General features: G+C 57.7%; 1 protein-coding gene across 2 annotated transcripts; it reads left to right on the forward strand.

Annotated features, from left to right (window-relative positions):
- The first annotated feature begins 445 nt into the window (after positions 1–445).
- On the forward strand, positions 446–26,224 carry LOC119096930 (phosphatidylinositol 4,5-bisphosphate 3-kinase catalytic subunit alpha isoform). 2 transcript variants are annotated; one of them, XM_037219936.1, is made up of 21 exons: positions 446–583; positions 5,227–5,389; positions 5,655–5,876; positions 6,852–7,070; positions 8,123–8,220; positions 9,273–9,419; positions 13,468–13,704; positions 14,431–14,622; positions 14,928–15,063; positions 15,453–15,595; positions 16,420–16,602; positions 16,948–17,091; positions 17,751–17,875; positions 19,572–19,743; positions 20,704–20,811; positions 21,499–21,643; positions 21,928–22,043; positions 22,576–22,827; positions 23,499–23,650; positions 23,980–24,085; positions 25,697–26,224. In XM_037219936.1, the coding sequence occupies exons 2-21, from the start codon at positions 5,257–5,259 to the stop codon at positions 25,850–25,852; spliced, it is 3,186 nt and encodes a 1,061-aa protein (XP_037075831.1). In that variant the 5' UTR covers positions 446–583; positions 5,227–5,256; the 3' UTR covers positions 25,853–26,224. The 2 variants fall into 2 exon arrangements, with proteins under 2 accessions (XP_037075831.1, XP_037075832.1); XM_037219937.1 differs by having other exon boundaries at positions 6,852–7,061.
- The last annotated feature ends 673 nt before the right edge of the window (positions 26,225–26,897 follow it).

The raw sequence follows: 26,897 nt of genomic DNA on the forward strand, positions 1-26,897 counted from the left end.
ACTGAGGATCTGGAAGCGCATCCCATGCATGTTTGTCAAATGAAAAATATACGACTGCACACTCCAAATATTGTTGCATTCTCCCCAGACGCCGTCAACGGCATACACATACGGCAGACGCTGTATCAGCGGCGGCAGAAGCCCTTCGGAGTTTAGGTGGATAGGAAGCAAGGGATTTTTGTCCTGTATCCTGTCAGCGTACTCACGCAACTTCCTAAAAGTTGCAGCGATGTGCCGAAACCACATCCTGACTCGTCGGTCCTTTCACCACCACAAATGATGAGTTCATCGCAGTCTGGGCGGCTGTGGTAGTTACTGGCAGTTGCCGCGCTCATTTGTGACGTCATTTACGCCAGAGCTACCATATTCAAGAAGTAAAGGGGGCCTGTGTATCTCTTTCCTTGAATGTCACTTTTGTTTTCGTTGTATTCGTGGTATTCGGAGCGTCGTTGCGTTTGTGTGGTGATTGGGCACGTAGGCACTGTGTCGTTGATATGTGCGTCAAGGCGTATCTAAGGATTACAAGGGATTGTTTTCCCTGTATTATTTAGGTTTTTAATCAAGTGGCTCATTTTCTTTGGAGGTAAGGACACCCGTATCTGGCTGATTGCCAGTGGGAAAGTATGGCGCGTAAAACGTCCAATCATCCTATGCAAGTTCAAATCAGGCTGGGTTAAGTTTAAAACGGAGACGAAACGCGACTGATGCCGACTGAATACATTGTATTCCAGCGCTTGTTTTGAGGTATTTTTCACAAGTGTTACTGGGGGCATTTACTTGTGACATTCTAAAATATGTACAACAATCGTTATTTATACATATGTCGCAAATTGTATTTTGTGCAAAATTTCACCAGTATTTTTTATGTATTTTTACTTTGGATTGTAATGCATGTTGTATGAGTACATTCATCTCATACATCCCAGGAGAAAATTCCTTTTCAGTTGGCATATGCTTACGTTGAAAAGGATAAGCACATTTTTGCTTATTCCCAGCTGTTTTATTATCATAGCTCTATTTTTATCCCGCAACCTTTGATGTACTTAAGATATGCTGTAAGTAAGTGCATGATACATATTTTGATCTATGCCCATATTTACTATATATTAACTGTGGTGAAATGTCAAGTAAACAACAAGTCAAATACTGGTCTTTCAGCTCATTTTGTTTCCACTCAGTGCCAAATAAAAGCTCAGTATGGTGAAGAAAGATTGTGGTGTTCTGAAAACTGTTGAAACAAGTATGCTGATATTATCAACCAGAACATACTTGATCAATGGAAGGCAAGTGTTTGGTTTAGTATCTGACAGACCTTTTTCAATATGTTGCACTCCTTTTCAGTACACTATAGAAGAAAATGGTAGCATGTATGCTAAGTGGATTGTGTCATCCAGTTCAGATGCATAGTGATGAACTATGCACAGATGTGCTGTTCTTGATCATGTCCTATTGCCAGTTCCTCATTAACCATCCTTCAGTTTAGCAAGCTTACTTCATTGGCCCATCCTATTTGGTGTTCAATCTCTTAGATGTGGCAGAGTCATGCACGCATTCATGCTATTGAGAGCCACATATCCTGGGTATGTCAGGCTAGTATAATGTGATAGAAGAGTGGAATATTTATCATGCAGCATGTCACCCATTACAGGGTGAGCTTGCCTTGTAGAACACATTCCTTCAAATATTCAAGTTAAGGTACAGTCTACAAGCAGGCTTTTTCCTAATGCCCATGTGGAGCATGACATTGAAAGGACATTATCCCCTTCTCTTCAACATTGCAAGCTGTGCAGTTTGGTCATTAACATGGTCATGTTCAAACAGGTGATCCACTGATCTGTGAGAGAGCAGATGATTACAGCATTGTAATGCCACCTTATGATTGTGGTTTTGCCTGAACAAATGTGTAGGAGAGGTGTTGCATTTGCTGTAAGAGGTTGTTAGGTAAATATGTTAGTTCACAGCAGATGCCATGAGTCAGAAATTAGCAGCAGCCTGAGAGTTGGGATGATCAGAATACTACTGGTTTGCCTTGCTAGCTTATTGTTTCATTCACCTTTGTGAGACTGATTTTAGATCTCATGTATCCCATGCAAGTACAAAGGGCATGGGAAAGAGCAACAGTGGGATATGAGGATCTAGAGTGGATGTCAGTTTCTAAAGAACAGGCATGAAACAATGATGGATGATAGTGTTAGGGGATGTGTCAGTCACCAAGATTTATCTGATATTTTTTAATATGACCATGAGACTTATACTCTTAACCAACATAAACAACCCAGTCTTTGTGTGTCTTGAGAAATATGCCAGGCAGCCCAGTGCTGTGCAACAATGGCTGATGTGCGATGGGCTGTAAACAGTGTTCCAGGCAGCGTTAGCATTTCAGCGAGTTGACATTAGTTTCTGTCACTTTTTCACCAAATGTTTCCCTTTGGTCAAAGCAGCAAAAATAACATGTTGGTAAAGCAGCATGATCAAAATATGAAGCCTTTCTGCTGGTTTTGGTGCACTGATTAGTACCTAAACTTGTACCAGAAGGTTGCTGTATATGGCTAGCATAATGTAAAACTGCCATTTTTAAAACAAGCTGCAGTATATTGTTGCTCAGTCAAAGTATGGGACATTATCCTGTATTTCCTAGAACTATAACATGCTATACAGACATGAAAGAAAATGGACACATTTAGGTCTGTTTCAAGTCAACAGGCATTAACTGATGCTTTCAGTTTTATACATTAGTGTATGGAAATGTCTTAGTACAGACTGATGCTGCAGCATGCTGTTATGATTTGCATATGGCTTTGATACAAGACTTTCCAAGCCCACAGGGAGACTGCTATGAAAGTCTAATTACACATATTACCCCATGTTTTCCAATGGCATCAAAGGGCAGTCAACTGGATCATGGGCTCTTCTGGATGGTGAAAGTAAAAAATTTGCATTTTTCATGTGCTGTCGTGGAAAATCAGTTTTTCTGCCACAAAGCAATATGCTTGATCCTCACTGGCATGTCACAGTACTTTTGCTCAAATGATGAAGCATTCCATAATCAAAACTTGCTTTGCCAATTAGTGGCCAACACAGAACAGTCAGCCTGATAATGTGTCTGGTTGTTACAAGTCAGAAACTGAAGTTGTGTGCTAAAGCAAACATTGTAATTGATTGACAATGGCAGCACTCCATTTGTGGTCTTAAATGGTGTAGAAACGAGTGACAGGTTCTGTTTGTTTTAGTGCCGGTGTCTGCTGGTTTGTTTGCCTGCTTTGGGTTAAAGTTGCCATTAAATGCCCAGTCTTGGAGTTCCATCCCTGACCATCCTGTTTCAACCATGCTTGCAATTAAGTTAAACCATATCGCAAGACCACATGAGATTTTTTGTGTTGTTTTAGTGGTGCAAATGACAGTTTGTTCCATGCATCTTCCTTGCAATTTATAATATCTTGAATTTTTGCAGGCCAGCCCTTGTTTGTACTGTTGCATCTGGGATCACATGCTCCAAACACACAGCTTCCTTGAACCATATTAGCTACACAACCATCTGGCACCCACCACCCACTCACAGGCAAGGCCCGGCAGACCCGGCCCGGTCACTACATTGGCACACCTGCCGTGGGGCTGTGTGTGGTGCCCACTGTGTTACCCACCAGATTTGCCAGGCGGGAGGGAGTGCAGACCAAGTATGGGGGGGGGGGGGGGAGGAGCATTCCTTTAGGTGTTCTTAAACACTTACAATAGTTTTACCAATGCGTAATGTGCCATGATAACACTACCAACATTTAACAATAAAGTTGATTTTGCTACTTTGTTCTATGTCAATGGCCTACAGCCTGTTTTGTGGCACTTCAGTTTCTGTCAGTTATTGCCACCTGTAGCTTCTGTCAACCAGTTTGAACCAGTAAAAACTGCTGGCAGAAGTTGTTTCAGCCAGCTGCTGCTAGTTCTGGTTTTAGATGCAGAATTGTAAGAAGCATTGCCACACAACTTATTATGTTAAAACCCACAGCCAGGAGATATGAACACAGAGGAGTTAATTAACATCTCACTGGGAGCCATCTAATGCAACATGGAAGTTCCTGGAAAACAATTTTGTGACAGTGAAAACAATGTGAAAGCAAAGTGGCTGCAATGAACACATAAGTCAAGGTTATCAGCAAGGCTGTACCATGAAAAAGATTGCAGTTCAGCCTTTTCAGGACAAGGAGATGTTAATTACAACACACTCTACAAGGAAATGATTGGGGGTGTATTAGATGTTTGTAACAATGCCTTGGCATGCCTGTTCTCACAAGGAGGACTAGGGTATGCTTACCTTCAACAAGGTTTCTTGCATTCCTGCTTTGAACACACTAGCCTGAAGCACTGGATGCAGTTGTTTGTGCTGTCAACACCCACTTTTTCCTTGTGCGATGCATCCATCAAACAGCCACGCCACGAGGACAGGTTTACTTCTATAATAATTGTACCCTGGAAGGATCAGATGATAAAACAGAGTACCCAACCAGATGCAGTGTCATTTAGCTCAGCTAGTGCAGGGATGTTTTGGCAGGAATCCTGTGGCCACTTCCATGAAATGACGGTTTGTCTCCATCAACCTGTCAGTTTGGACCTGTCAAGGTGCCAGCATTGGCAGGTATTCTTAAAAATATCACTAGTTTGCTGCTTAAGTTTTGGTGTGTTTACTATTTTGTTTATGCAATTAATGGCTAATGGTCTGGTATCATTTGTGGTCTTATGGAATGATTTCCATGAGTTATTTGGTGAATGTGTAAAGCAAAGTGTTGTGCTCAATTGCATGCATGCTGCTCTTGCATTGCAGTTGGGTTACAGGCATTTGTATTCAGTATTGAGCACACAGTAGCGTAAAACCTGTCCAGTTGGGTGTGGAAGATGTAAATGTGAATTCATGGCACCAGACTTTTCACTCCCAAGCAACCCCTGCTCGCACTTTCCCCCAGCTGCTAATCCACTGCCCTTTGACCCTGAACCCTGACACCCGACCTGCACAGCTGCTTTGTCGAGCCCGAGGCTATGAGATGCTGTGTCGGCTGCTCAGGGGCTCGGTGACGTTTTTCCTATCCTGGACAAGCAAAGGAGCAACAGGCACTGAAACCCAGGTCAGGTGTGCCACAGCATGACAAAAATATAGACTTCCTGTCCTCTGGCTGGTGGAACACCAACACGCTGTGTCTCGGATCTGTGTGGGTATTGACGTTGACTTCTGTTGTCCAGGAGAGTCGGGCCTGAGGCGCAGCTGGCAAGATGCCGCCATCTTCAGGGGAACTATGGGGCTACAGCTTCATGCCAGCCAACAGTACAGTGTACTGTCTCTTACCAACTGGCATACTGGTACCCCTGGAGGCAAGGCGTGACAAGCCTCTGTACAAGCTGAAAGGTACGTCGTGCGTTCATGATTTTAATTCCTTGAATGTTATCATCATTGATGGGTGCCAGAGTTCCCCTTCTTTTTTACGTTTTGGCATCGCCCAGGCTTTTGTTCATGAAGCTTTTGAATATCACTTCTCGCAGAATGTATGATATGTGGCCCAAAAGCAGCCAGAGAAGTGTTGTACTGGCATTTGTGTGCAGTGCAGTCAGCCATATTGAACCGCAGCGCGCCTGACCACACCACGTGCTGACCTGACGCCCGCCCCGTGCAGATGACCTGTGGAAGCTGGCCAAGAACCAGCAGGAGTACCCATTTGGTCACCTGCTGGGGGAGCCGGGCCAGTACATCTTCCAGGGCGTGACGCAGGACGGCGTGCGCGAGGACTTCTACGACGAGACACGCCGCCTGTGTGACCTGCGCCTGCACGAGCCGTACCTGCAGGTGCGCGAGCCGCACGGCAACAAGGACGAGAAGATGTTCAACCAGTACCTCAGTGAGTCGACCGTGCTGCAGGGGCGGGCCGGCGCGGAGGACGCAGGGGCCAGGTCACCTCGAGTCAAATCACATGACCCTTAAACGTAATCTTAGAGCCTGCTTCGGTAGTGCAGGGCCGAAATGACGCAGAGTCCCAAGCTTCTGTTGTTTTGAAGATGAGTAAATGAATGGCATGTCTAATGCAGGCTCGTCATATACACCCAAGATGGTGTGTCACATTCTGTGATGCAATAGCAACAAGTCCATGTATTCAAGAAACACGGGCTCGGTTGACATGATTTGAGTTCGTCTTTGAGTTTGTCTTGCTATACATGACAAGTAAAGCTGAGGGCGTTTGTGAATTTATAAAGTAAGAAACTGACGGGAATACAGCATCCTCTTGCTGTGAATTCTAGATAACTATGCATTAAGAGCCAAATCACAAGCTTTTTCCAGAACACAACCATTGTGACTAAACATGCTCACAGGGTGATACTACGCTCTTCATGTTTTTGTTTTATGTGTCCAAATAAATCCCCAGCTGATGAGTGGTTTTAAATTTTGACACTAAATCTTCGGCTTTCATGCATACGTTCATGCAACGTTAGGATCGTCCGTTGGCCCAGTATGCAATGGAGGCACCCAGGCACATCTTGGTTGCAGTCTAAGCCATCCATGAGCGCCATATCTCTGCACTCACCAGTGGCTGAAATGTGCGCTGCGCAACGTACCATCCCTGTCACGGACACGCCTCTGAGTTCACGCGATCAGGTGGGAGGCGTCTGAGCCTGCTGCTCTCACTCGCGTACGTCAGATCTCGGGTGCTGCTTAAAAAGTGGTTAAGCTGAAGCGTCGCTGGACCAGCCTGTTGAAGCTGATGTGTCCGATCACCCGACCGCCGTCCACGGACCCAACCGAGTGGGCCGTGACTTGGCGTCCCTTGGCACTCGCTGCCTGGACTCCCGCACGCTAGCGCGCCGCCGTCCGTCCGCAGGTGCGTGCATCGGCATACAGGTGCGCGACCTGGACGAGATGCGCGAGCCGGAAGTGGTCGAGTTCCGGCTGGGCATGGTGCGGCTCTGCGAGCAGGCCATCGCGCAACGCGAGCAGAGCGACGAGACGCGCCTGCAGTTCATGCACCCGCCCGACCTCGACTCGACGCCAGAGTTGGCGCCCAACCTGCTCGACAAGCTCACCAAGAGCAGTAAGACGAGTAGGTGGCAGTCTTCGCACGGCGCCTGTCTCTCCCTGCCTCTCTCTCCGTCTCCTGTGGACGCGGTTGTGCACCCCCTCTCCACGCCGCGGCTATGTTTGGCTGTCGCTCCGCGCGGCCTGTATCGTGCTCTGTGTCGCGCGCACGTGCCCGCGCCCGTGTATCCGTTTGAGACGCGGCCGCGTGTCGCGCCCGGCGCGAGGTGCTGGCGGGTGGCGGTGAAGGCGGGTGAACACTGGGGCGGCTGGCGGGCCCCGAGTGTGGCACGGAGTTTGGGCCGTGGCTGCCAGTATTGATGCCGAGTTGGAGATGGCTGCTGCCTGTTATTGAGCGCGGGCGTAGACTGTGGATTGGGTCCGGCACATGGGAGACGTTGGCGAAGACATGAAGCGTCTTGCGTCTTGAACAGAAGTGCTGCCGGTGGACACCTGAAGCTGTACAAGCTTATATTCCTCAGTGTGTCTATGTTTCCAAGTGTGGATAAGGTGTTCCGGCTACCATTAGGAAATCGTTGTTATTGTAAAATTTTGCTTTTGTAGCGTTTTTGCGCCGCGACATAGGGACTGACTTGCGATGACGCGGTGATGGTATCGCTGATGGAACCAGTTTTTGTCGCATGTCAGTATGCATGTACTTAGGGGGTCAGTATGTCAACGTGTGGCGCCGTTTCTGCTCTATTTATGTCATCACTTGACGCCCATGGTGTCGACCGCATGGCGGTGTTTAGCCTGCACGCGTGGTGGGATCGAGTCGCCTTCTGGTGGAGTGCATATCACCATGTCGATCAGCCATTCCTGGCAAGCCCCTCGCATGAGCCCATACTGTCCTGAAATCATTTGAGCTGAAATGGAGGCCCGATCGACATACCGTGCATTCACACAAACTCATCGGGCGTTGGACGTCATGGGCAGCTTGTGCGCCTGGCGCCCTGCTGCTGCTGACCGGCCTCGGCGCCGTTTTGTGAGCGAAACGTGACTGGGGCGCCGTCGTGCTGTGCGCGGCCCCTGCTGCGCCGCGCGCGGGCCCGCTCTGACGGCGCGCCGCTCCCGCAGACGCCATCACTCTCGACGTGTTCGTGTCGGGGGTCGACATCCAGACCACGCCGCTGACCGTCAGCGGCGACCTCTACCCGGAGGGCCTGGTGGAGGAGGTGAGGCCGCGCGTCGGCCGTCCGAGGCACGGCCGCTGGCGGCGGACGAGCGGCGCCCGTCGGACTGGCTCGCGGGTGTGGTCTGGCCAGGGTGTTGGCCCTGTCCTGGGGAAGGGGGGAGGGGAAGTGGTCGGCTTTGAGATGCTCTGGACAGCGGAGATGTGTGTGTGTGCCGATACCGTAGTCAGCGGGGGTACTTCTTCAGCCCACCGTTACTGCGCTGGGATGTGCAGAAGAAGGCCGTGCGCGGAGGTCACTCAGTGATGACATGGTACAGACTATTCTGGCCAAATGTTTGAACGCGTCGTGTTGCGCCAAATGCCGGAGAGGGCCTGTCTTCTAATCACATTCCCAGCTGGGTCAAGTCTAGCGGAGGCTGCGATTGACCTGTCAGTGGCGCCGCAGCATCCCAGCGGGCGCGTCTGATCAGCCCGAGTGGGTGCAGCCATGGCAGCGGGCGCGGCTGCGCGCGGCGCTCGAGGCCTGGGCCGCCACGCCCCGCACCTCTGAGCCACCGGCCGACCTGAGCCCACGGCGGACCTGAGCCTGCCGCTGACCTGAGCCCATGGCTGACCTGAGCCCACAGCTGACTTGAGCCCATGGCTGACCTGAGCCCGCCGCTGACCTGAGCCCAAAGCTGACCTGAGCCCACAGCTGACCCGAGCCCATGGCTGACCTGAGCCCACAGCTGACCTGAGCCCATGGCTGACCTGACCCCACAGCTGACCTGAGCTCACAGCTGACCTGAGCCCACAGCTGACTTGAGCCCATGGCTGACCTGAGCCCACAGCTGACCTGAGCCCAAAGCTGACCTGAGCCCACAGCTGACCCGAGCCCATGGCTGACCTGAGCCCACAGCTGACCTGAGCCCATGGCTGACCTGACCCCACAGCTGACCTGAGCCCACAGCTGACCTGAGCCCATGGCTGACCTGAGCCCACAGCTGACGTGAGCCCACAGCCGACCTGAACCCACAGCTGACGTGAGCCCACAGCTGGCCTGAGCCCACAGCTGGCCTGAGCCCACAGCTGACCCAGTCATGCGGCTTGCAGGTGTGGCGGCGCACCTACAACCAGACGTACCGTATGACCGACTCTAAGAGCCTGCAGTCGGCGCGCGCACAGCGCGACAAGTACCTGCTCAAGGTCACTGGGAGGGAGCTCTACTTCACCGCCATGAAACCGCTCTCGCAGTACCGGGTGAGTGCCGGGCCGCCGTCTCGCTGTGTGCCGGGGTGATGTACCGCTGTGTACCGGGCCGGTGTACCGCTGTGTACCGGGCCGGTGTACCGCTGTGTACCGGGCCGGTGTGCCGCTGTGTACCGGGCCAGTGTACCGCTGTGTACCTCTGTGTACCGGGCCGGTGTGCCTCTGTGTACCGGGCCGGTGTACCGCCGTGTACCGGGCCGGTGTACCGCCGTGTACTGGGCCGGTGTACCGCTGTGTACCGCTGTGTACCGGGCCGGTGTGCCGCTGTGTACCGGGCCGGTGTACCGCTGTGTACCGGGCCGGTGTACCGCTGTGTACCGGGCCGGTGTGCCGCTGTGTACCGGGCCGGTGCACCGCTGTGTAACGGGCTGGTGTACCGTTATGTACCGGGCTGATGTACCGCCGAGTACCGAGCCGATGTGCCGCTGTGTACCGGGCCGGTGTGCCGCTGTGTACAAGGCTGGTGTACCGCTGTGCGCCGGGCCCGTGTTGAACGTCTTGTCGCGTGCGGTGACGGTCTGGCGTGTCGCTGTCTGTTCCCACGCCTTCGGGTGCTTGTCCGTGCAAGGCAGACACAGGCAACTCCAACTCACAGGGTAATCTAGATCAGGCTAGTCTAGAGTCTAGCTAATCTAGCTAATCTAGCTAACCTGGCTAATCTAGCCAATCAGGCTAATCTAGAGTGGAAATCATGATGCGGAGATTCAGGGCTAGGATACTTCCTTCCCAAGCAGTCCGTTATTTTGTATATCTCCTCGCGTGTACGGGGTCGAGTAAAAAGGAATTTGTTGCATGCTGGCATTAACGTCTTTGGGCAAAATTGGCTTTACTTAGCTTTCGTTGTTTTGTTTATCAACAACTGGCTTCACTTAATTTGTGTATCAAGTAAGTTTTGTTTTTTTTCATGCTTTTCAGGTGCATGGCTTGGCTTAAGTAACTTCAGCAAGCTTGAGTATAAAGCATATTTCATGAGCATTGAAAAACTGCAAATTTGGCCTGCCATCTGTCTCAAGAGATTTACTCCTCAGGCTGCTAATTTGCCGGTTCACAGCTGGCAGCCTTGAGATCACGTGGCAGGCCTGCATGCTTCGGGAGCATTAATCCTTTCTTTACCACTGCCTCCATCCCAAAACATTCAGCAAGGTCATGGGTGTAACTACTGGTGTGGAGGGGGGGGGGGGGGGGGGAAACGTGTGATGTGATGAAATGTGATAAAAAAGCACTAAGGGCTCGGAAAATTTTCCACCTCGCGATACGTACCAGCCAACCACTTCGCATCCTCTCATCCCGTGAAGTTAATGGCTCTTGAACAGCCTTACAGTGCCCCTGGTTTTAAAGTTCTGGATGTATATTTGCAGGATTGGAATAGAGTTAAGATTTCAAGTTTCATTAATAACTGAATGTGAATAATTGATTGAAACACTGAAAAGCATATTTTAAATCGTACGATCATTTGGGGAGTTTCATCACCACGGCCGTAATTCAAGCATTGAAGTGATTATATTAGGTACTTTTTTGGTCAGTGTTTTCCTTCCATGAACTGAAATAGGGATATGGGTATAGGTTTGTATTCCCTCAAAATCAGTTACAGATCCCGTGCTTTTTTACATATCAGTGTTAGTTCAAGACTTAAATGTAAGGATTTGATTCGGATTGGTTTTCTCCAAAAATATGTAAAATTCGGCTCAAAATCCCAACTTAAATCCCTGTATGGTAGGATTTGAATCACAAAATGTTGTGAATCCTCAGCTCTAACAAACCTTCCTAGTCCACACTGATGCATACCCCTTTGGACACAAAATGTAACGCCTCGGGATTTTAAAACCCGATGCAAATATATCTCCATGAAATTCTTCAGCAACGGATTTCTCAGTAATACAGACAAAAGCTATTTTTCCTGCGCAACGTTATACTCGGTCTCATCAAATCTAGACGAACTTCTTTTGTTTCTTGATTTCCCATCAGATAATGTTGGGCAGGGATGTCACTTTGGATATTCTCTGGGGAGGCTCAGCCCCCCCCCCCTCCCCCGCTGCCCAACGCCGACTTAAGCCCGCTCGGTGCTCATCTGGGCATCAACTCCCCACTCATAGGATATGAGCGAAGAGGGATTATTGAGTCGGTGAAATGCAGCAGGTGTCTGAGCTGCCGGCTGACTAGGTACCTAAACACGTCGCTAGCAATGTCGTCTCATCGCACATGTGTCATTATCACGATTGCATGGGCTTCCAATGCATTGTCATTCCTGGACATGAAAATGAGTTGGAAGCCGACGATTTTTTTACATCGGGGACGCAATTCAAGATGACCGAAATCCGGGGAAATAAGGATTAGGGGCGGGTTAGGTCAACTTGCCTCAGGCCTCCCCCTAACCTATCGTCGAAAGCGGCTCCTGCTGCGGGTCTAGCCGATCTGAGCGTCTATTGCCGTCTGGTGCCGAAACACCCGACGCTTCTTTGTAAAATGTGTCACGAAATCGCCAACCATGTATGCCTGTACATAAAGCACCGACCGAAACGTGTGTGCGGTGATCCCTATGCGCCCCCTCATCCTCCACCTCGCGGGTTTTAATCCCTCCACTCACCCCCGGCGTCCAGACACTGCCCATCATCATGGGGCATGGGTTCCACGCCTCATCCTTGTCCACCACATTCGGTTTCACATGAGCCGGCGAAACCGGGGCTGATGCGCAGCAGCATTGATCATTAACTGCTTTCTTAAGCAGTTTTTCCGAACAGATGGGCAATTTATTGAAGCGCCCGGCAATTTATGTCGCCGCCCAACGCCATGTTAAAGCCAACCTCGCGCCGGAGAGCCCGGAGAGTGGAGATGTCTCCGATGCCACCCCGAGAAAGCCGGAAAATGCTTGCGCAAAGCGTGGCCGAGTGTGAAGGTTCCCTCGAAATATCCCTGGGGACGTCTCCGGCCGGACGCCGGTGCCCGGAGACGCACTTGTAGACAAGGTTGGCGCGCAGCGGGCGCTTTATAAAGATTTTATCTCAACCTTTGGAATGGATGGATCTCTGGGATCAGAGCTTACGCCCAGCAGCGCTTGTGTGAGCCCTGACTCCTGCCTTCCGATCGTACCACTCCAGTTCAACGGCAGAGTTTGGTGGCGAAAGTTGAACGGGCTGCAGTGCTCAGCACGGTCCGTCCTGTCCTCTGACGTCACCTGGCCTAAAGGGCGGCCGCTGCCACTGACCGCGGGCCATCCCAGTAAAGGGCAAATGGCGAGCGCTTAAAGCAACCCGAACCCGCCCCACTACGAGTGGGTGGATCGGAAGGAAGGCGCTCTACCCAACTGGGCCAACGGGGTGGACGTATAATGTCTTGGCGAGTTAATGCATATATAATGTCTTGCAGTGAGTACACTGGAAATGAAGCTCCTTTTAGAAGGTTTTGCGATTAAAGTGTGGGTGAGGATAGTTGGAGCGTCGTGGATGGGCGTTAGGAAGAAAATCGTTTGAGATGGCTGAAATTGAAGTGAAATAAAGAAGTTACCTGACGTGTGTGTGTGTCTGGTACCTCTTGCATAATGAAGATCACGATAATATGGCCTGTACACGAAGACCCTCGTGGTTACGCCCTCCCTGGTATGAAATCCCGAATACAAATATCAGGTTTGAATTCCCCGACAAAGTGCCAATATCGGATGCTGGTAAGTCTCATGATGTTTTGAGGTCGGCCACGCATACCTTTTACTTCTTCTGAGTTATGAATATGCACTTTTTCACGATCCTACACCACGTGGCATGTAACCCCTCCCTATGTGACCTGAAACCCCTCCCTATGTGCCCTGTGACCCCTCCCTATGTGACCTGAAACCCCTCCCTATGTGACCTGTAACCCCTCGCTATGTGACCTGCAACCCCTTCCTATGTGGCCTGTTACTGCTCCCTATGTGACCTGCAACCCATTCTTATGTGACCTGTTACACCTCCGTATGTGATCTGTAACCACTCCCCATGTGACCTGTAACCACTCACTATGTGGCCTGTAACCTCTCCCTCTGTGACCTGTAACCACTCTCGGCCTGCAGTACATCCGGACGTGTATCGCCAAGGACGAGACGCCGCATCTGGCGATGATGTCGCGGCGCGCCATCTGCAAGGCCATCCCCACCAGCAACCACCTGGAGCCCATGTACGCGCGGCGCGCCGCCGCCCAGGAGGCCACCGCCGCCGTGCGCGAGCCCATCAACCTCTACAACATCAGCGACCCCTTCCTCATGACCGTGTGCGGCGTGCAGTACCTCAACGTGTCGGACGTGGACCGGGTGAGTGTCGGACGCCGGGCGTGGGGTGCGGTCCGCGGCGCGTGCTGGCCTCCGTGGCGGGAGGGCTGCTGTATGGCCGCGTCTCGCCGTGTGCCCTCAGGCCACTGTCTGCGCCGGATGCCGATGTTGGGTGGTGAGCGGCCGAGCGTCTGAGTGGGTGTGTGTTGTGCCCCACCCTCCAGCTGCCTGCGCGAAGAAATGAGCTAGTCTTTGAATGGTCATTTAAACTCATCCGATGCTCTGTGTGTACACTGATTGGTATTTCTCTTCTGGGATTGTGGCTGTTGTCGTGCGTTAACTCGCAGGGTTGCGCGCTGGTCGCCCAGGTGGATCAGTAATCCGGCGCATGCATAAGTCGTGTGTCGGCTCACCTTTCTCCCCCGTCCTCGCTGCGTCCAATTGAAGCACCGCCCACGCGGGGGCCGACGCCAACACCTTTTCTGCCCCCGCCCCGTTCCCGGATCTGCACCCGCTCCGCCCTACCCCGCCTCGCCGCTGCTCCACCTCACCCCGCCCCTGCTCCGTCCCACCCTACCCCAGCCCACCCCACCTCCGTCTCGCCCCGCCCCGCACCCCGCCCCGTCCTACCTTGCTCTGCCCTGCCTTGCCCTGCCCTACCCTGCCCTTCCCTGCCCTGCCCTGCCCTGCCCTGCCCTGCCCTGCCCTGCCCTGCCCTGCCCTGCCCTGCCCTGCCCTGCCTGACCGGGTGCGATGATGCCGCCGCAGTTTTACGTGAGCGTGGGCCTGTTTCTGGGCGCCACGGCGCTCTGCGACCTGGAGGAGACGCCGTGCGTCAGCGGCGACCGCGTGCCCCGCTGGAACACCACCATCACGTTCGAGACGCTCGTGCAGGACCTGCCGCTGTCGTCGCGCCTCTGCATGGGCGTGGTCGGCGTCTCCAAGCGGAAGAAGAAGGAGGTCAGGACGCGCGGGACAGCGCTGCTCGAGGCCGGGTTGGCCCGGGCGCGGACGGGTGGCTAAGTGGAGCGGCGAGATGGCCTGCCTTTGACCGAGGGGGGTCACTGATGACCCGGTGGTACTATGGCCGCACGAGCAGCTGGTACTCGTGTCTGAGGGTGTAGTTTGTGGGTGTATGTGTTTTATGCTGGTGCCTGATGTTCAAGCGAATGATGCCATCCCATTCTGTGGGGTAGCTGCTGCTGGGGCCGTTTGCTTGTTCCATGCCTGTCCGTTTCCTGCTGACACGTTACGCCCTGCCGCAGGAGCAATTCACGCTCGGATGGTGTAACCTGGCGCTGTTTGACTACCGGCGGCAGCTGCTGTCGGGCAAGAAAAAACTCCAGCTGTGGCCCGTGCCCAAGGGCCAGAACGAGAAGCTGTTTCCGCTGGAGGCCGTCGGTGAGCGCTGTGTGAGCGGTGTCGCATGACACAGAACAGGCCAGCGCCCGTAAGACGAGGCCATCCGAGTCGAGATGGCGGCTGCCCCGTCCCTGACCAATATTCCGGCACTATCACGCGTCCTCACCGGGCGATCCGTGATGTGACATTTCGTCGTCAGTCTGACGTGCAGGAACAGGCGCCCTGCGTGTCTGTCGGGGATGACGCGGCGAGTGACGTCGGTCAGCTCTGGGCGACCTTTCACGGCTCTGTTTCTTCCGTTGACTGCATTCACGCCAGCGGCACAATGGCGCCCTGACGTTCGGCACGCTTCCGCCCCGCCGCCGTGTCGTGCTCCGTCGCCCGCCACGCCGGCCTCAACGCGTGACCGCGCCGCCGGTGCCGCGCAGGCCCGAACCCCGTGCAGGACTCGAACGCCGCCTGGCTGGAGGTGGAGCTGCCCACTTACCCGAAGCCGGTGGAGTTCCCCGCCGACGAGTGCGTGCACGAGCTGGGCGCGCTGGCCGACGCGCCCTCGCCGGCCGAACAGAAGGTGGGTCGCCGGCAGAGCGGGCTGCCAGCTCGCTGGCTTGGCGCGCGCGCGCACGGCTCAGGCGGCCGCTGCGGCGCGCAGCGCGTCGCCTCGTTCGGGCGGGACCGCGCCGCGGCGGCCACGCCGACGGTGGAGGTGTCGCGGCTGATCTCGTGTTCCTCACTGACCGTATCCTGACAACGCCTCCGGCCGCGCGGCAGATCACGGTGGAGGTGCCACAGCGTGTCCCGTGTCCTCCCCCTGACTGTATCCTGACACCGCCTCCGGCCGCGCGGCAGATCACGGTGGGGGTGTCACAGCGTGTCCCGTGTCCTCCCCCTGACTGTATCCTGACACCGCCTCCGGCCGCGCGGCAGATCACGGTGGAGGTGCCACAGCGTGTCCCGTGTCCTCCCCCTGACTGTATCCTGACACCGCCTCCGGCCGCGCGGCAGATCACGGTGGAGGTGCCACAGCGTGTCCCGTGTCCTCCCCCTGACTGTATCCTGACACCGCCTCCGGCCGCGCGGCAGATCACGGTGGAGGTGTCACAGCGTGTCCCGTGTCCTCCCCCTGACTGTATCCTGACACCGCCGCCGGCCGCGCGGCAGATCACGGTGGAGGTGCCACAGCGTGTCCCGTGTCCTCCCCCTGACTGTATCCTGACACCGCCTCCGGCCGCGCGGCAGATCACGGTGGAGGTGCCACAGCGTGTCCCGTGTCCTCCCCCTGACTGTATCCTGACACCGCCTCCGGCCGCGCGGCAGATCACGGTGGAGGTGCCACAGCGTGTCCCGTGTCCTCCCCCTGACTGTATCCTGACACCGCCTCTGGCCGCGCGGCAGATCACGGTGGAGGTGTCGCAGCGGATCCGCGAGGTGGCCTGCCGGGACCCGCTCTCCGACATCACGGTGCAGGACGCCGGCCTGCTCTGGACGTACCGGCGCTACTGCCGCGCCCACATGCCGCACGCCGTGCCGAAGCTGCTCGACGCCGTCAAGTGGGACTCGCGCAAGGACGTGGCCCAGGTGAGGTTGACGGGGCCGAGAGGCCGGGGCGCCGTCGCAGGACGGGCAGAGCGGTGGTTGCAGGCTTAGCAGCCGAGCCAGGGAGCCTTAGTGCCCTGTGCCGTCTGGCCAGGCGTTGCTGGGGTAGGCGTGCCAGCTGGGCTGCCATCGATGGATAGGCTGATGGCTGTGGCGGGCGGAGGGCGGGTGTGGGCCGCCTGACGGCAGCTCCGGGCTCGCGCTAGGAGCTCGGCGCTGCCAGCTCCCGTGGCGCAGGCTCCCAGGGGTCTGGCGCGCTGTGTTTGCACCCCTTGTGCGAGGTGACCTGGTGAGAGCGGTGACTCACGGCGTGTTTGCGGCGGTCAGTTCTACCTGCTGCTGCGGGACTGGCCGTGCGTGGACGTGGAGGTGGCGCTGGAGCTCCTCGGCTGCAAGCACCGGGACCAGAAGGTGCGCGAGTTCGCCGTCCGCTGCCTCAACAAGGTGCTCACCGATGACAAACTGTCTCAGGTAAGGGCGCTCAGCCGTGCGACAACCGCAGGGATTCGGCACCGATTAAAGCAGTATCCAGTGCAGTTGCAGTATCTAGTGACAGCGCATCGGCTGGCCGTGTCGGTGTGTCATGGCGGTGCGTCGTGTTGTGACAAAGGCATTGCAATGCAAAACCTGTTCATGCTTTGGTATCGACTAGAAGGTTAACGTAAAAAGCACCGTTAGGGTAGAGTGCTTCAAATGTTTAAGCCAACTCAGCATGCCATGTCAGTTGCTCTTGTTTTTTCAGTTGTTTCGTCGCTCTCCTACAGTTGTCCCTATCGTTGTCAACTTGTTCATGCTGGTGCATATGCGTGTATTTATCTGCCATGAGCCATGCCAAATCGCCACAGGCCGACATTGTGCCGGCTTGTGGAAACAAGTGGCGCGTAATTGCCATGTGCCCCACACTGGGCGTATCCACCCCCGCGGAGGGTGTAGACCGCACCAGTCTGTTGTTGACTGTTGTCAGATTCAGACAGACTCAGACTCAGTCAGACTGTTGACGCCACCCCGGCCAAGCTGGGACAGTTCGGAGTGCCCCCCGTCGGCCGGCACGTGGCGGTGGTGCGGCGCCGCTGCCCGGGCCGCCTCCCCTGGCCGGTCGGCTCAGGCGGGTGGTGTGCGCGTGCCGCCAGTACCTGATCCAGCTGGTGCACACGCTGCGACACGAGATGCACCTGGACAACGCCCTGACGCGCTTCATTCTGGAGCGGGCGCTGCGCAACAAGAACATCGGCCACTTCCTGTTCTGGCACCTCAGGTGGGGCGCGGCCGGCCGCGCTGCGGCGCCGTATGGAAGGGGCGCGCTGGGGGCTGGAGGTGCGGTAGTGGCGTCGGTTGGGAGAGGCGCGCTGGGGGCTGGAGGTGCGGTAGTGGCGTCGGTTGGGAGAGGCGCGCTGGGGGCTGGGGGTGCGGTAGTGGCGTCGGTTGGGAGAGGCGCGCTGGGGGCTGGGGGTGCGGCAGTGCGCCGGGTGGGAGAGGCGCGCTGGGGGCTGGAGGTGCGGCAGTGCGCCGGGTGGGAGAGGCGCGCTGGGGGCTGGAGGTGCGGCAGTGCGCCGGGTGGGAGAGGCGCGCTGGGGGCTGGGGGTGCGGTAGTGGCGTCGGTTGGGAGAGGCGCGCTGGGGGCTGGGGGTGCGGCAGTGCGCCGGGTGGGAGAGGCGCCCTGGGGGCTGGAGGTGCGGCAGTGCGCCGGGTGGGAGAGGCGCGCTGGGGGCTGGAGGTGCGGCAGTGCGCCGGGTGGGAGAGGCGCGCTGGGGGGCTGGAGGTGCGGCAGTGCGCCGGGTGGGAGAGGCGCGCTGGGGGCTGGAGGTGCGGCAGTGCGCCGGGTGGGAGAGGCGCGCTGGGGGCTGGGGGTGCGGCAGTGCGCCGGGTGGGAGAGGCGCGCTGGGGGCTGGAGGTGCGGCAGTGCGCCGGGTGGGAGAGGCGCGCTGGGGGCTGGGGGTGCGGCAGTGCGCCGGGTGGGAGAGGCGCGCTGGGGGCTGGAGGTGCGGCAGTGCGCCGGGTGGGAGAGGCGCGCTGGGGGCTGGGGGTGCGGCAGTGCGCCGGGTGGGAGAGGCGCCCTGGGGGCTGGAGGTGCGGCAGTGCGCCGGGTGGGAGAGGCGCGCTGGGGGCTGGGGGTGCGGCAGTGCGCCGGGTGGGAGAGGCGCCCTGGGGGCTGGAGGTGCGGCAGTGCGCCGGGTGGGAGAGGCGCGCTGGGGGCTGGAGGTGCGGCAGTGCGCCGGGTGGGAGAGGCGCGCTGGGGCTGGAGGTGCGGCAGTGCGCCGGGTGGGAGAGGCGCGCTGGGGGCTGGCGGTGCGGTACTGGTGCCGGGCGAGAGAGGCGCGCTGGGAACCGAAGGTGCGTTAGTGGCGCCGGTTGGGAGAGGCGCCCTGGGGGCTGGAGGTACGGTAGTGGCGCGTGATGACGTCGTGAAGCGCACCATCACATCGCCTGTGTTCCCACGCCGCGCTGTGTGCCTCTGGAGTGACGAGGTGACGGTGGTGGAAACGGCGGCTCGTGGCTATTAATTAAGGTTACCTCTCGTTCAGGTGTGGCGCATTGACAGCTGTTGCCCGCGTCCTGACCCAGTCGGGGCTGAACAAACAGCGGTTTGGTGGTCCATCGTGTGGAGAGCAGAATTGTGGCTTAACAAAATGAGTGTGTGTGTGGGGGGGGGGGGGGGGGGGAACGATTGTGTAGTGATTAACGCGCCTGCGTTAACCGCTGCCGGACTGAACAGTGAAAGATGACTCACCCTGCAAATACTCGCAACAAACGGGGTTTTCCCCAGATCTGGCCCACATCCCTCCCTAAGTTGGGGGGGGGGGGGGCTAGAGGCAAAGTTGGGAGGGGTTCAGCCCCCCCCCTCCAACTAAAAAGGAAACTACGCCCCTAGTGACGATAGTCGCCCCCCCCCCCCGCTCGGGCAGACTGTGGGTTGGTCGGCTGTCGGTGACGTCACTGGCTTCGCCCGTCAGGTCGGAGCGGCAGTCGGCCAGCTCCAATCAGCGGTTTGATCTGCTGCTGGAGGCTTACTGCCGCGGCCTGGGCCAGGAGCACATCAAGGCGCTCAACAAGAAGGTCCAGTGCCTGGAGAAGATCTCCATTCTGACGCAGAGTCTCAAGGATCGAAAGGACGAAGCGCCCAAGGTGAGGCCAACGATGCGTTGTCTTCCACGGCAAAGGCTTGCTTATTTCATATATGTTCAAGCATTGTGTCTGGGCCACCTTTCAAACTTCTTGTTTTTGGGATGTATGTCTCGGTAGCATGGTATACTGCGCAGGATTATAGCCTAACACTGCTGATTATCAGTCCCGCTCCAGGCATGGTTTTGCCAACGACCTGACTGCAGATGCGCGCTCTCGGCTGTGCGCCGCCGTGCCTTCCGACAGGCGGGACTCCCGTCGTATGTGAGCGTCTGGGACTGACCGTATGTCAGCAGCGGCCACTGACACGCGGGGCCCCTTCCGTGGTATTCCAGCGTCCGGGGCTGACCGCGTGTCAGCAGCGACCTCTGACACGCGGGGCCCCTTCCGTCGTATGTGAGCGTCCAGGACTGACCGTGTGTCCGGAGTGGCCTCTGACACGCGGGGCCCCTTCCGTCGTATGCCAGCGTCCGGGGTTGGCCGCGTGTCGGGAGCGGCCTCTGACAGGCGGGACCCCTCCCGTCGTATGTGAGCGTCCGGGGCTGACCGTGTGTCAGGGGTGGCCTCTGACACGCGGGACCCCTTCCGTCGTATGTGAGCCTCCGGGGCTGACCGTGCGTCGGGAGCGGCCTCTGACAGGCGGGGCCCCTTCCGTCGTATGTGAGCGTCCAGGACTGACCGTGTGCCGGGAGCGGCCTCTGACACGCGAGGCCCCTTCCGTCGTATGCCAGCGTCCGGGGCTGACTGCGTGTCGGGAGCGGTCTCTGACAGGCGGGACCCCTTCCGCCGCATGTGAGCGTCCAGGACTGACCGTGTGCCGGGAGCGGCCTCTGACACGCGGGGCCCCTTCCGTCGTACGCCAGCGTCCGGGGCTGACTGCGTGTCGGGAGCGGTCTCTGGCACGCGGGACCCCTTCCGTCGTATGTGAGCGTCCGGGGCTGACCACGTGCCGGGCCGTGGCAGGAGCGGCATAAGTACCTGTGCGAGCGGGTCAAGCAGAGCGACTACCTGGAGAGTCTGCAGAACATTCCGTCTCCGCTGTCGCCTCAGGTGCTGCTCGGCGAGATCCTGGTAGGTGCCTCGCCCCCGCCGCGCAGCTCACCAGCCGCGCCACTGTTGCGGACACGTGCTGTCGCATGCGGCTAGTTCGGACATGCCGTTGGATGCGTGCAGTGCATCCACGCGGTCTAGAGTCGGTGGACGCTCTCGTCGTGGCGTGATTGGCCCGGTCATCAATCACCGCCCGGCACGGTGTCAGGACGCTGACGCTGCGGCGGCCATCAGGCCTGCCGTGCTTGGGCTCTCTGCCGGGGCCTGTCACTGCTCCCTCACAGAGACGGGTTCGCCGGCGGCGGGTCGGCGGCGGCGACGCAGCGTCTGCGCCGATCCCGCGCGCTTAGACGCGGCTACCTCGTCGCTGTCCGTAGTCACGGCTTGTGGTCTGGCGGGAACGGCTCACCAGGGATGTGGTGTCATGCCACGGCCGCGGGCGTGCGGCGCGAGGAGCCGGCGACTTTCCCTCGCTTTAGTTGACGTCAGGTGATGAGGTGCCAGTGGTCGCAGCGTCTTGCTGGCGTCGGGGGCCACTTTGACTTTTTGTTTCATTGGAACGCCATGGATGTTATGTCAAACCAGCGCGAATTTAAATTAAACATTGTCGAGCCCCTCCCCCGTCGTGACAAAGTCTCTACACAACACACGGTGGCGGCACAGACGTCCGTCTGTCTGACTGTCTGGCCGACGCCCTGCGCCCGTCAGGTGGACGAGTCGCGGATCATGGACTCTGCGCGGCGGCCGCTCTGGCTCATGTGGACGAACCCGGACGAGACGGTGCGCTACATCGGGGACTCGCTGGAGCGCAACCGCGTCGAGAAGAACGCCATCATCTTCAAGAACGGAGACGGTGCGTCGGGGCGGCGACGAGCGATCGGCGCAGCGGGGATGTGGGGAAAAGGAAGGGCGGTCTCTCCTATTTGCTCCTCCGCCTTCTGTACATGCCAAGCGGAGGATGTCTGGGGAGAAAAGTCCCTGCTGTGGTGCGTTCGGCTGGGAGTGATGTCTGTCAGGCAGGCTGTCCAGCCAAGTACCCTTGGGAGCGTCGTTGTGGCGGGTGCGGCTGTGCGTGACCGCGCCGCGAGCCGTGAGCTGAAGGCGCCGGGTGACGGGCGCGCGCCTCGCTCGCCGCAGACCTGCGCCAGGACATGCTGACGCTGCAGGTGATCAAGATCATGGACCACACCTGGGACCAGGAGGGGCTCGACCTGCGCATGATGCCTTACAGCTGCCTGGCCACGGGCAGCATGGTGAGTCAGCTGGGCGCCCAGTCGTGCGGCTGGAAGAGGACGCCGGCGTCGCAACGGCGCCAGCCGGGAATGGGTGCAGGTTAAAAGGAGCCAGTCTCCAGGCGTTGTTACGGAGCGTCCGCGATGACGTAAACCTCTAAATCAGCCCTTGGCTTGCTTAGGAATGTGCGCGTCGCCTGTAACGTCGGGTGTATCATGAAGCCCTGCGTGGATCCATGCCGGTTATCGAAGACTGCTCTGGCTGGTGGTGCTACGTATGCCGGTGCCTCGAAGTCCCTCCGTCAAGCCGTCCGCCATTCTTCGGAATGGGTGGCTATCACCCGTCCGGCGTCGTCTGTTGAACGTCACGTGGTGTGTGATTGGTCTTCGGGTCGCTGCCTCTTTCTCGCCGTGTCTGTGAGCTGCTCGCCCGCACCGCCCCCCCCCCCCCTCCCATCCCCCGTCCATGCTCCAGTGTTGTCTGACCCCTCCTTCTCGCCCGGCGGGACGCCACCCATCAGCCGCTGACCCCCCCCCCCCTTTCCCCCGTCAGATGGGCATGATCGAGGTCGTACGCAATGCCAAGACGGTGTACCGGATACAGCGGGAGGCGAGCAAGCTGGCCGCCATCCAGGTGGACTCGACGCAGCTGCACAAGTGGATCCGCGACCGCAACCCGGGCCGGCTGTACGACGCCGCCGTCGACACGTTCACGCGCTCGTGCGCCGGCTACTGCGTGGCCACGTTCGTGCTGGGCATCGGCGACCGCCACCCGGACAACATCATGGTCAACCACCAGGGCCAGGTGGGGCCGAGTGGGGCTGGCCGTTCGGGACGGTCAGGCGCGTGGTCGGGTGCTGGCCGTCGGGAAGTACACCAAAAGTGGGCCAGCTGCCAGGGGAGAGCAGACGACAGCTGTCGGAAATCGACCCCGGAGACGATGGCTGGGTGAAAGAGGAGGGCGGACGGCCGTCAGGCAGACCGAGGGGGCGAGCTGGGATTGGTGGCGCCACCATTGTCGTCGGGTGCTGGGCTGTGTTAAGGTAGCGGTTGTTCTTATGATTGTTCGTTCACTCGCATCCCGATTTGGGGACAGGAGGGAGTGGATGACACGAGCTGATAAATGGCAGGTTAAAGTGATTGAAGGACTAATCTGTGGCGAAGCGGTAATGGCGGGTGTGGCCAAAGATATGCGATTAAAGTAATGCTATGCTTGTATGCTGGAGCCGTGTATCGCGAGAGGGAACACGTGATGTGTCCTTCCCAAACCATTCCTGGATGTGGGCCACGCGCGAGCTGGCAAACACAATTAATTTCGCATTATTCTTTGCCAGTATGCACTGAGCACCAAATTGCCCGTTATGCCGTGCCCCCCTTCCGTCTCGTCCCACATAAGATTGTGCCTCCCCGGGCCGTGCTGCGCGCGCGTGCCTCGGCGCCCTGCCGTCGTCACAGCGGGCCCGGCGCCTCCGGCAGATCTTCCACATCGACTTCGGCCACTTTCTGGGCCACTTCAAGAAGAAGTTCGGCATCAGCCGCGAGCGCGTGCCGTTCGTGCTGACGGACGACTTCTTGCGTGTGATCGCGCGCGGCGCCGACAACCCCAAGAAGAGCAAGGCCTTCCAGGAGTAAGTGTCGCGGGGCCCGGCGCCGCCCCGGTGACTTGGTGACCGCGACCTGTTGCGGGGACCGGCAGCGGGAGAGCCTGTGCTGGATGGCGCACGTGTGTTTGTGTGCGTGCGCGCGTGTAAGTGCGTGACGGAACGAGAGCATGTGACTGCGGTATCGTCATCACCAGGTGGCGCGCTGGGGTCCGACGCCGGTCGTGTGGTCGTCAAATCCCTATTGAGTAAACTCCAGAGCATGCCGGCTTCTCCCAAGCCCCAACAGATGTCGCGCGAGCTGCGCGTTGCCCTGCGGCGGCGGCGGCCGGTGGTGACAGTGCTGTGGCCGACAGTTTCCAGAAGCTGTGTGGCAAGGCGTACCTGGCGCTCCGCAAGCACAGTCACCTCTTCATCACGCTCTTTACCATGATGCTGTCCACGGGCATCACCGAGCTACAGGTGCGGCTGTGAACGGCTCCTGCGCCTGGCATCCGAAGATTGCCTCTGTGTACGGCTATTTAGGAGTAGTTTGTTGTAAAGCTTTGAGTATTTCAGTTTGGTGCAAATTTGTGGCCGTTTTTGGACGAGAGGTCCAGGCTGCGCGCGTTAATGATTGGTTGCTGTATTATTCATCTATTTATCACCTGTAATGCATTTTTGCGTGCCGGCCATCAAATCTGAAGTGTAGATTCAGTTTGGGATTGTTGAAGTGAGTAATTAAGCCGTACCAATTCAGCAATTTGTGGGTCGCACTGTTCAGAAATTCGGGAAGGTGTGTAATTTGGCAGGGATCTCATGCTGTCTGGGTTTTCCAACGGCCTGAAGACATGGTTAGAGAAGTTTGTTCTGTTATCAGGGAATGCTTGTAAACGACTGCTCCGGCGTCTTGCCTTGTAGAAGACCCCGTGCCTGTGCGGATCCCGACCAGGAAGCCCCATGTCCGTATATATATATATATATATATATATATATATATATATATATATATATATATATATTTATATACCAGAAGCCTATCTCGGTCCGGAGGCCCCTTGTCTGTACTGATCCCGGACAGTTGGTCCCGTGTCTGTACTGATTCCGGTCAGGAGGTCCCGTGTCTGTACTGATCCCGGTCATTTGGCCCCGTGCCTGTACTGATCCCGGTCAGGAGGTCCCGTGCCTGTACTGATCCCGGTCAGGAGATCCCGTGCCTGTACTGATCCCGGTCAGGAGGTCCCGTGCCTCTACTGATCCCGGTTAGGAGGTCCCGTGGCTGTACTGATCCCGGTCAGGAGGTCCCGTGCCTGTACTGATCCCGGTCAGGAGGTCCCGTGCCTGTACTGATCCCGGTCAGGAGATCCCGTCCCTGTACTGATCCCGGTCATTCGGCTCCGTGCCTGTACTGATCCCGGCCAGGAGGTCCCGTGCCTGTACTGATCCGGGTCAGGAGGTCCCGTGCCTGTACTGATCCCGGTCAGGCCTGTGCTGATCCCGGTCAGGAGGTCCCGTGCCTCTACTGATCCCGGTTAGGAGGTCCCGTGTCTGTACTGATCCCGGTCAGCTATCTCGTCAGGGGGCACCGTGTCTACCGATCTACTGGTCATTGACTTGGTGCTGTCAGCCCCGGATTACCACTCAGAGACCGATGCTAGCGGCATGTCTCTGCGATGTCAGCACTGTGTCCCTCATCTCCTCGCCTTCGATGACGCTGCCACTGCGTCTCATCACCATCCCCGGCTGTGGATATCACACCGCGCGCGTCATCCTATCTGTTTTGCGGCATTCGTGGGGAGAGTACGCACCGGCCCGCCCGTCGTCCATGCTGGCTGATATCTTCGCCGAGTCTGAAGTCGCTGCTCTGATGCCACTACCGGGTTTGTCTTTCCCCGGCACACGAACAGCCGGGGTCGGGCATTCCATGACCTACCCATGTGCAGTGAAAGCGTACATGAACTCTGATCTCAGAAATACTTGGCCGTAAAAGTGGTTCGCCCTGCCCATTTTGGGGACGTTCCCGCGTCCTCGGTCATGCCCGACCTGTCCGCGTGGCCACCGTGCGCGTCTCACTGTCACCGCCGCCGCCGGCAGTGCGCCGACGACGTCAACTACCTCCGGAAGACGCTGCAGGTGGAGGTGGGCGAGGAGCAGGCGCTCGAGTACTTCCAGAACCAGTTCAGCGAGGCGTACGGCGGCGCGTGGACCACCAAGCTCGACTGGTTCTTCCACTCGGTGAAGCACATGTAGCGCGTCGGCCGCGTGGACGGTGTGCCTTCCGGCGGCGCCCCGCTCTCCGGCCGGGAGCGTGCCGGCGTGCATTTAGCAATACGGCGTACGCGCTCGCGGCGGCGCGGCCGCCCTCGCCGCCGGCGCTATTTATTGGTAGCTGCGGCGGATAGTCATGGCAGCGTGCGAGTCGGGAGCGAGTGCGCGCGCGAGAGAGAACCCGAGAGAAGAGCGCGCGAGCGAGTCCGAGAGAAGCGCGTTCGACTGTTGGAGCAGGAGCGAGCGCGCGTGGCGGTCGTTTTAGGGCCGCGGTCGGGCGGTCTGCCGCGCGCCGGTCCGTGGGGACGGCGCGCCGGCCGGCTCGCCTTCGGCGGTCGTCTGTTTTACCGTGTATTGGGGCCGCCGGCGCCGTTCGGTCGGGTCGGGCGGCGCCCTCGTGCGTGCGCGCGCTGGGCGGCGTCATCACTCCACTGGCGCTGGTGCGCCCAGCCTCTCACAGTGCAAACGGGCCGGCCGGCCGCGCGGTCGGCCCGCCGAATACATTGTAGTGCCGGACCGGCGGTGTGTGACTGCTGGGAGGCGGCGGCGCGGCGCCGAGCGACGCGCCTCTGGTGACGGCCGGCCGGGACTGAGCGGCCAGCCAGCCGTCGGCTGTCGTCGGCGGACCTACGCACACAGAGACACGCACGAGGCGCAGCGGGATGATGCGGCCACGGTCACGTGAGCTTGGGTCACAGCGGTCACGATGCGCTTGGGGATTGCACTGCCATTGAGCTCTCCTGGAGGGCGTGGATCTTGTCGTAACGCTGCTGAGGTAGGGCCCGTGTTTGCAGTTGGAATAAGACCACTGCTTGTAATCAAGGTCGAAAGTCGGCGCCGCCACTGGATGAAAATCAGTGCCATCAAGTATCGCACTCGTGCTCATCGCTGGGCTAACCCCAAATTCCCGAAAGGCTTCGGACGGCGTTTGTTTCTGGTGACGATCGTACGTGATGACCCTGGTGGCGTGGATTGTGTTTGTGCTCTCTAGACCGCAGCTGGGCGCGTGCCGGCAGCACGCAGCCGA

This window comes from Pollicipes pollicipes, unplaced genomic scaffold (assembly GCF_011947565.3).
Source record: "Pollicipes pollicipes isolate AB1234 unplaced genomic scaffold, Ppol_2.1 Scaffold_4295;HRSCAF=5057_pilon_pilon_pilon, whole genome shotgun sequence".
NCBI lineage: Eukaryota > Metazoa > Arthropoda > Thecostraca > Pollicipedomorpha > Pollicipedidae > Pollicipes > Pollicipes pollicipes.

What these genes read in the sequence shown, in the direction of transcription:
- LOC119096930 (XM_037219936.1), top strand. Translation starts at nt 5,257, where the DNA reads ATGCCGCCATCTTCAGGGGAACTATGGGGCTACAGCTTCATGCCAGCC. An exon ending in CGGAGGGCCTGGTGGAGGAG is followed by an intron (nt 8,221 to 9,272) that starts GTGAGGCCGCGC and finishes TGCGGCTTGCAG; the next exon opens with GTGTGGCGGCGCACCTACAA. An exon ending in CGCGCAAGGACGTGGCCCAG is followed by an intron (nt 16,603 to 16,947) that starts GTGAGGTTGACG and finishes TGCGGCGGTCAG; the next exon opens with TTCTACCTGCTGCTGCGGGA.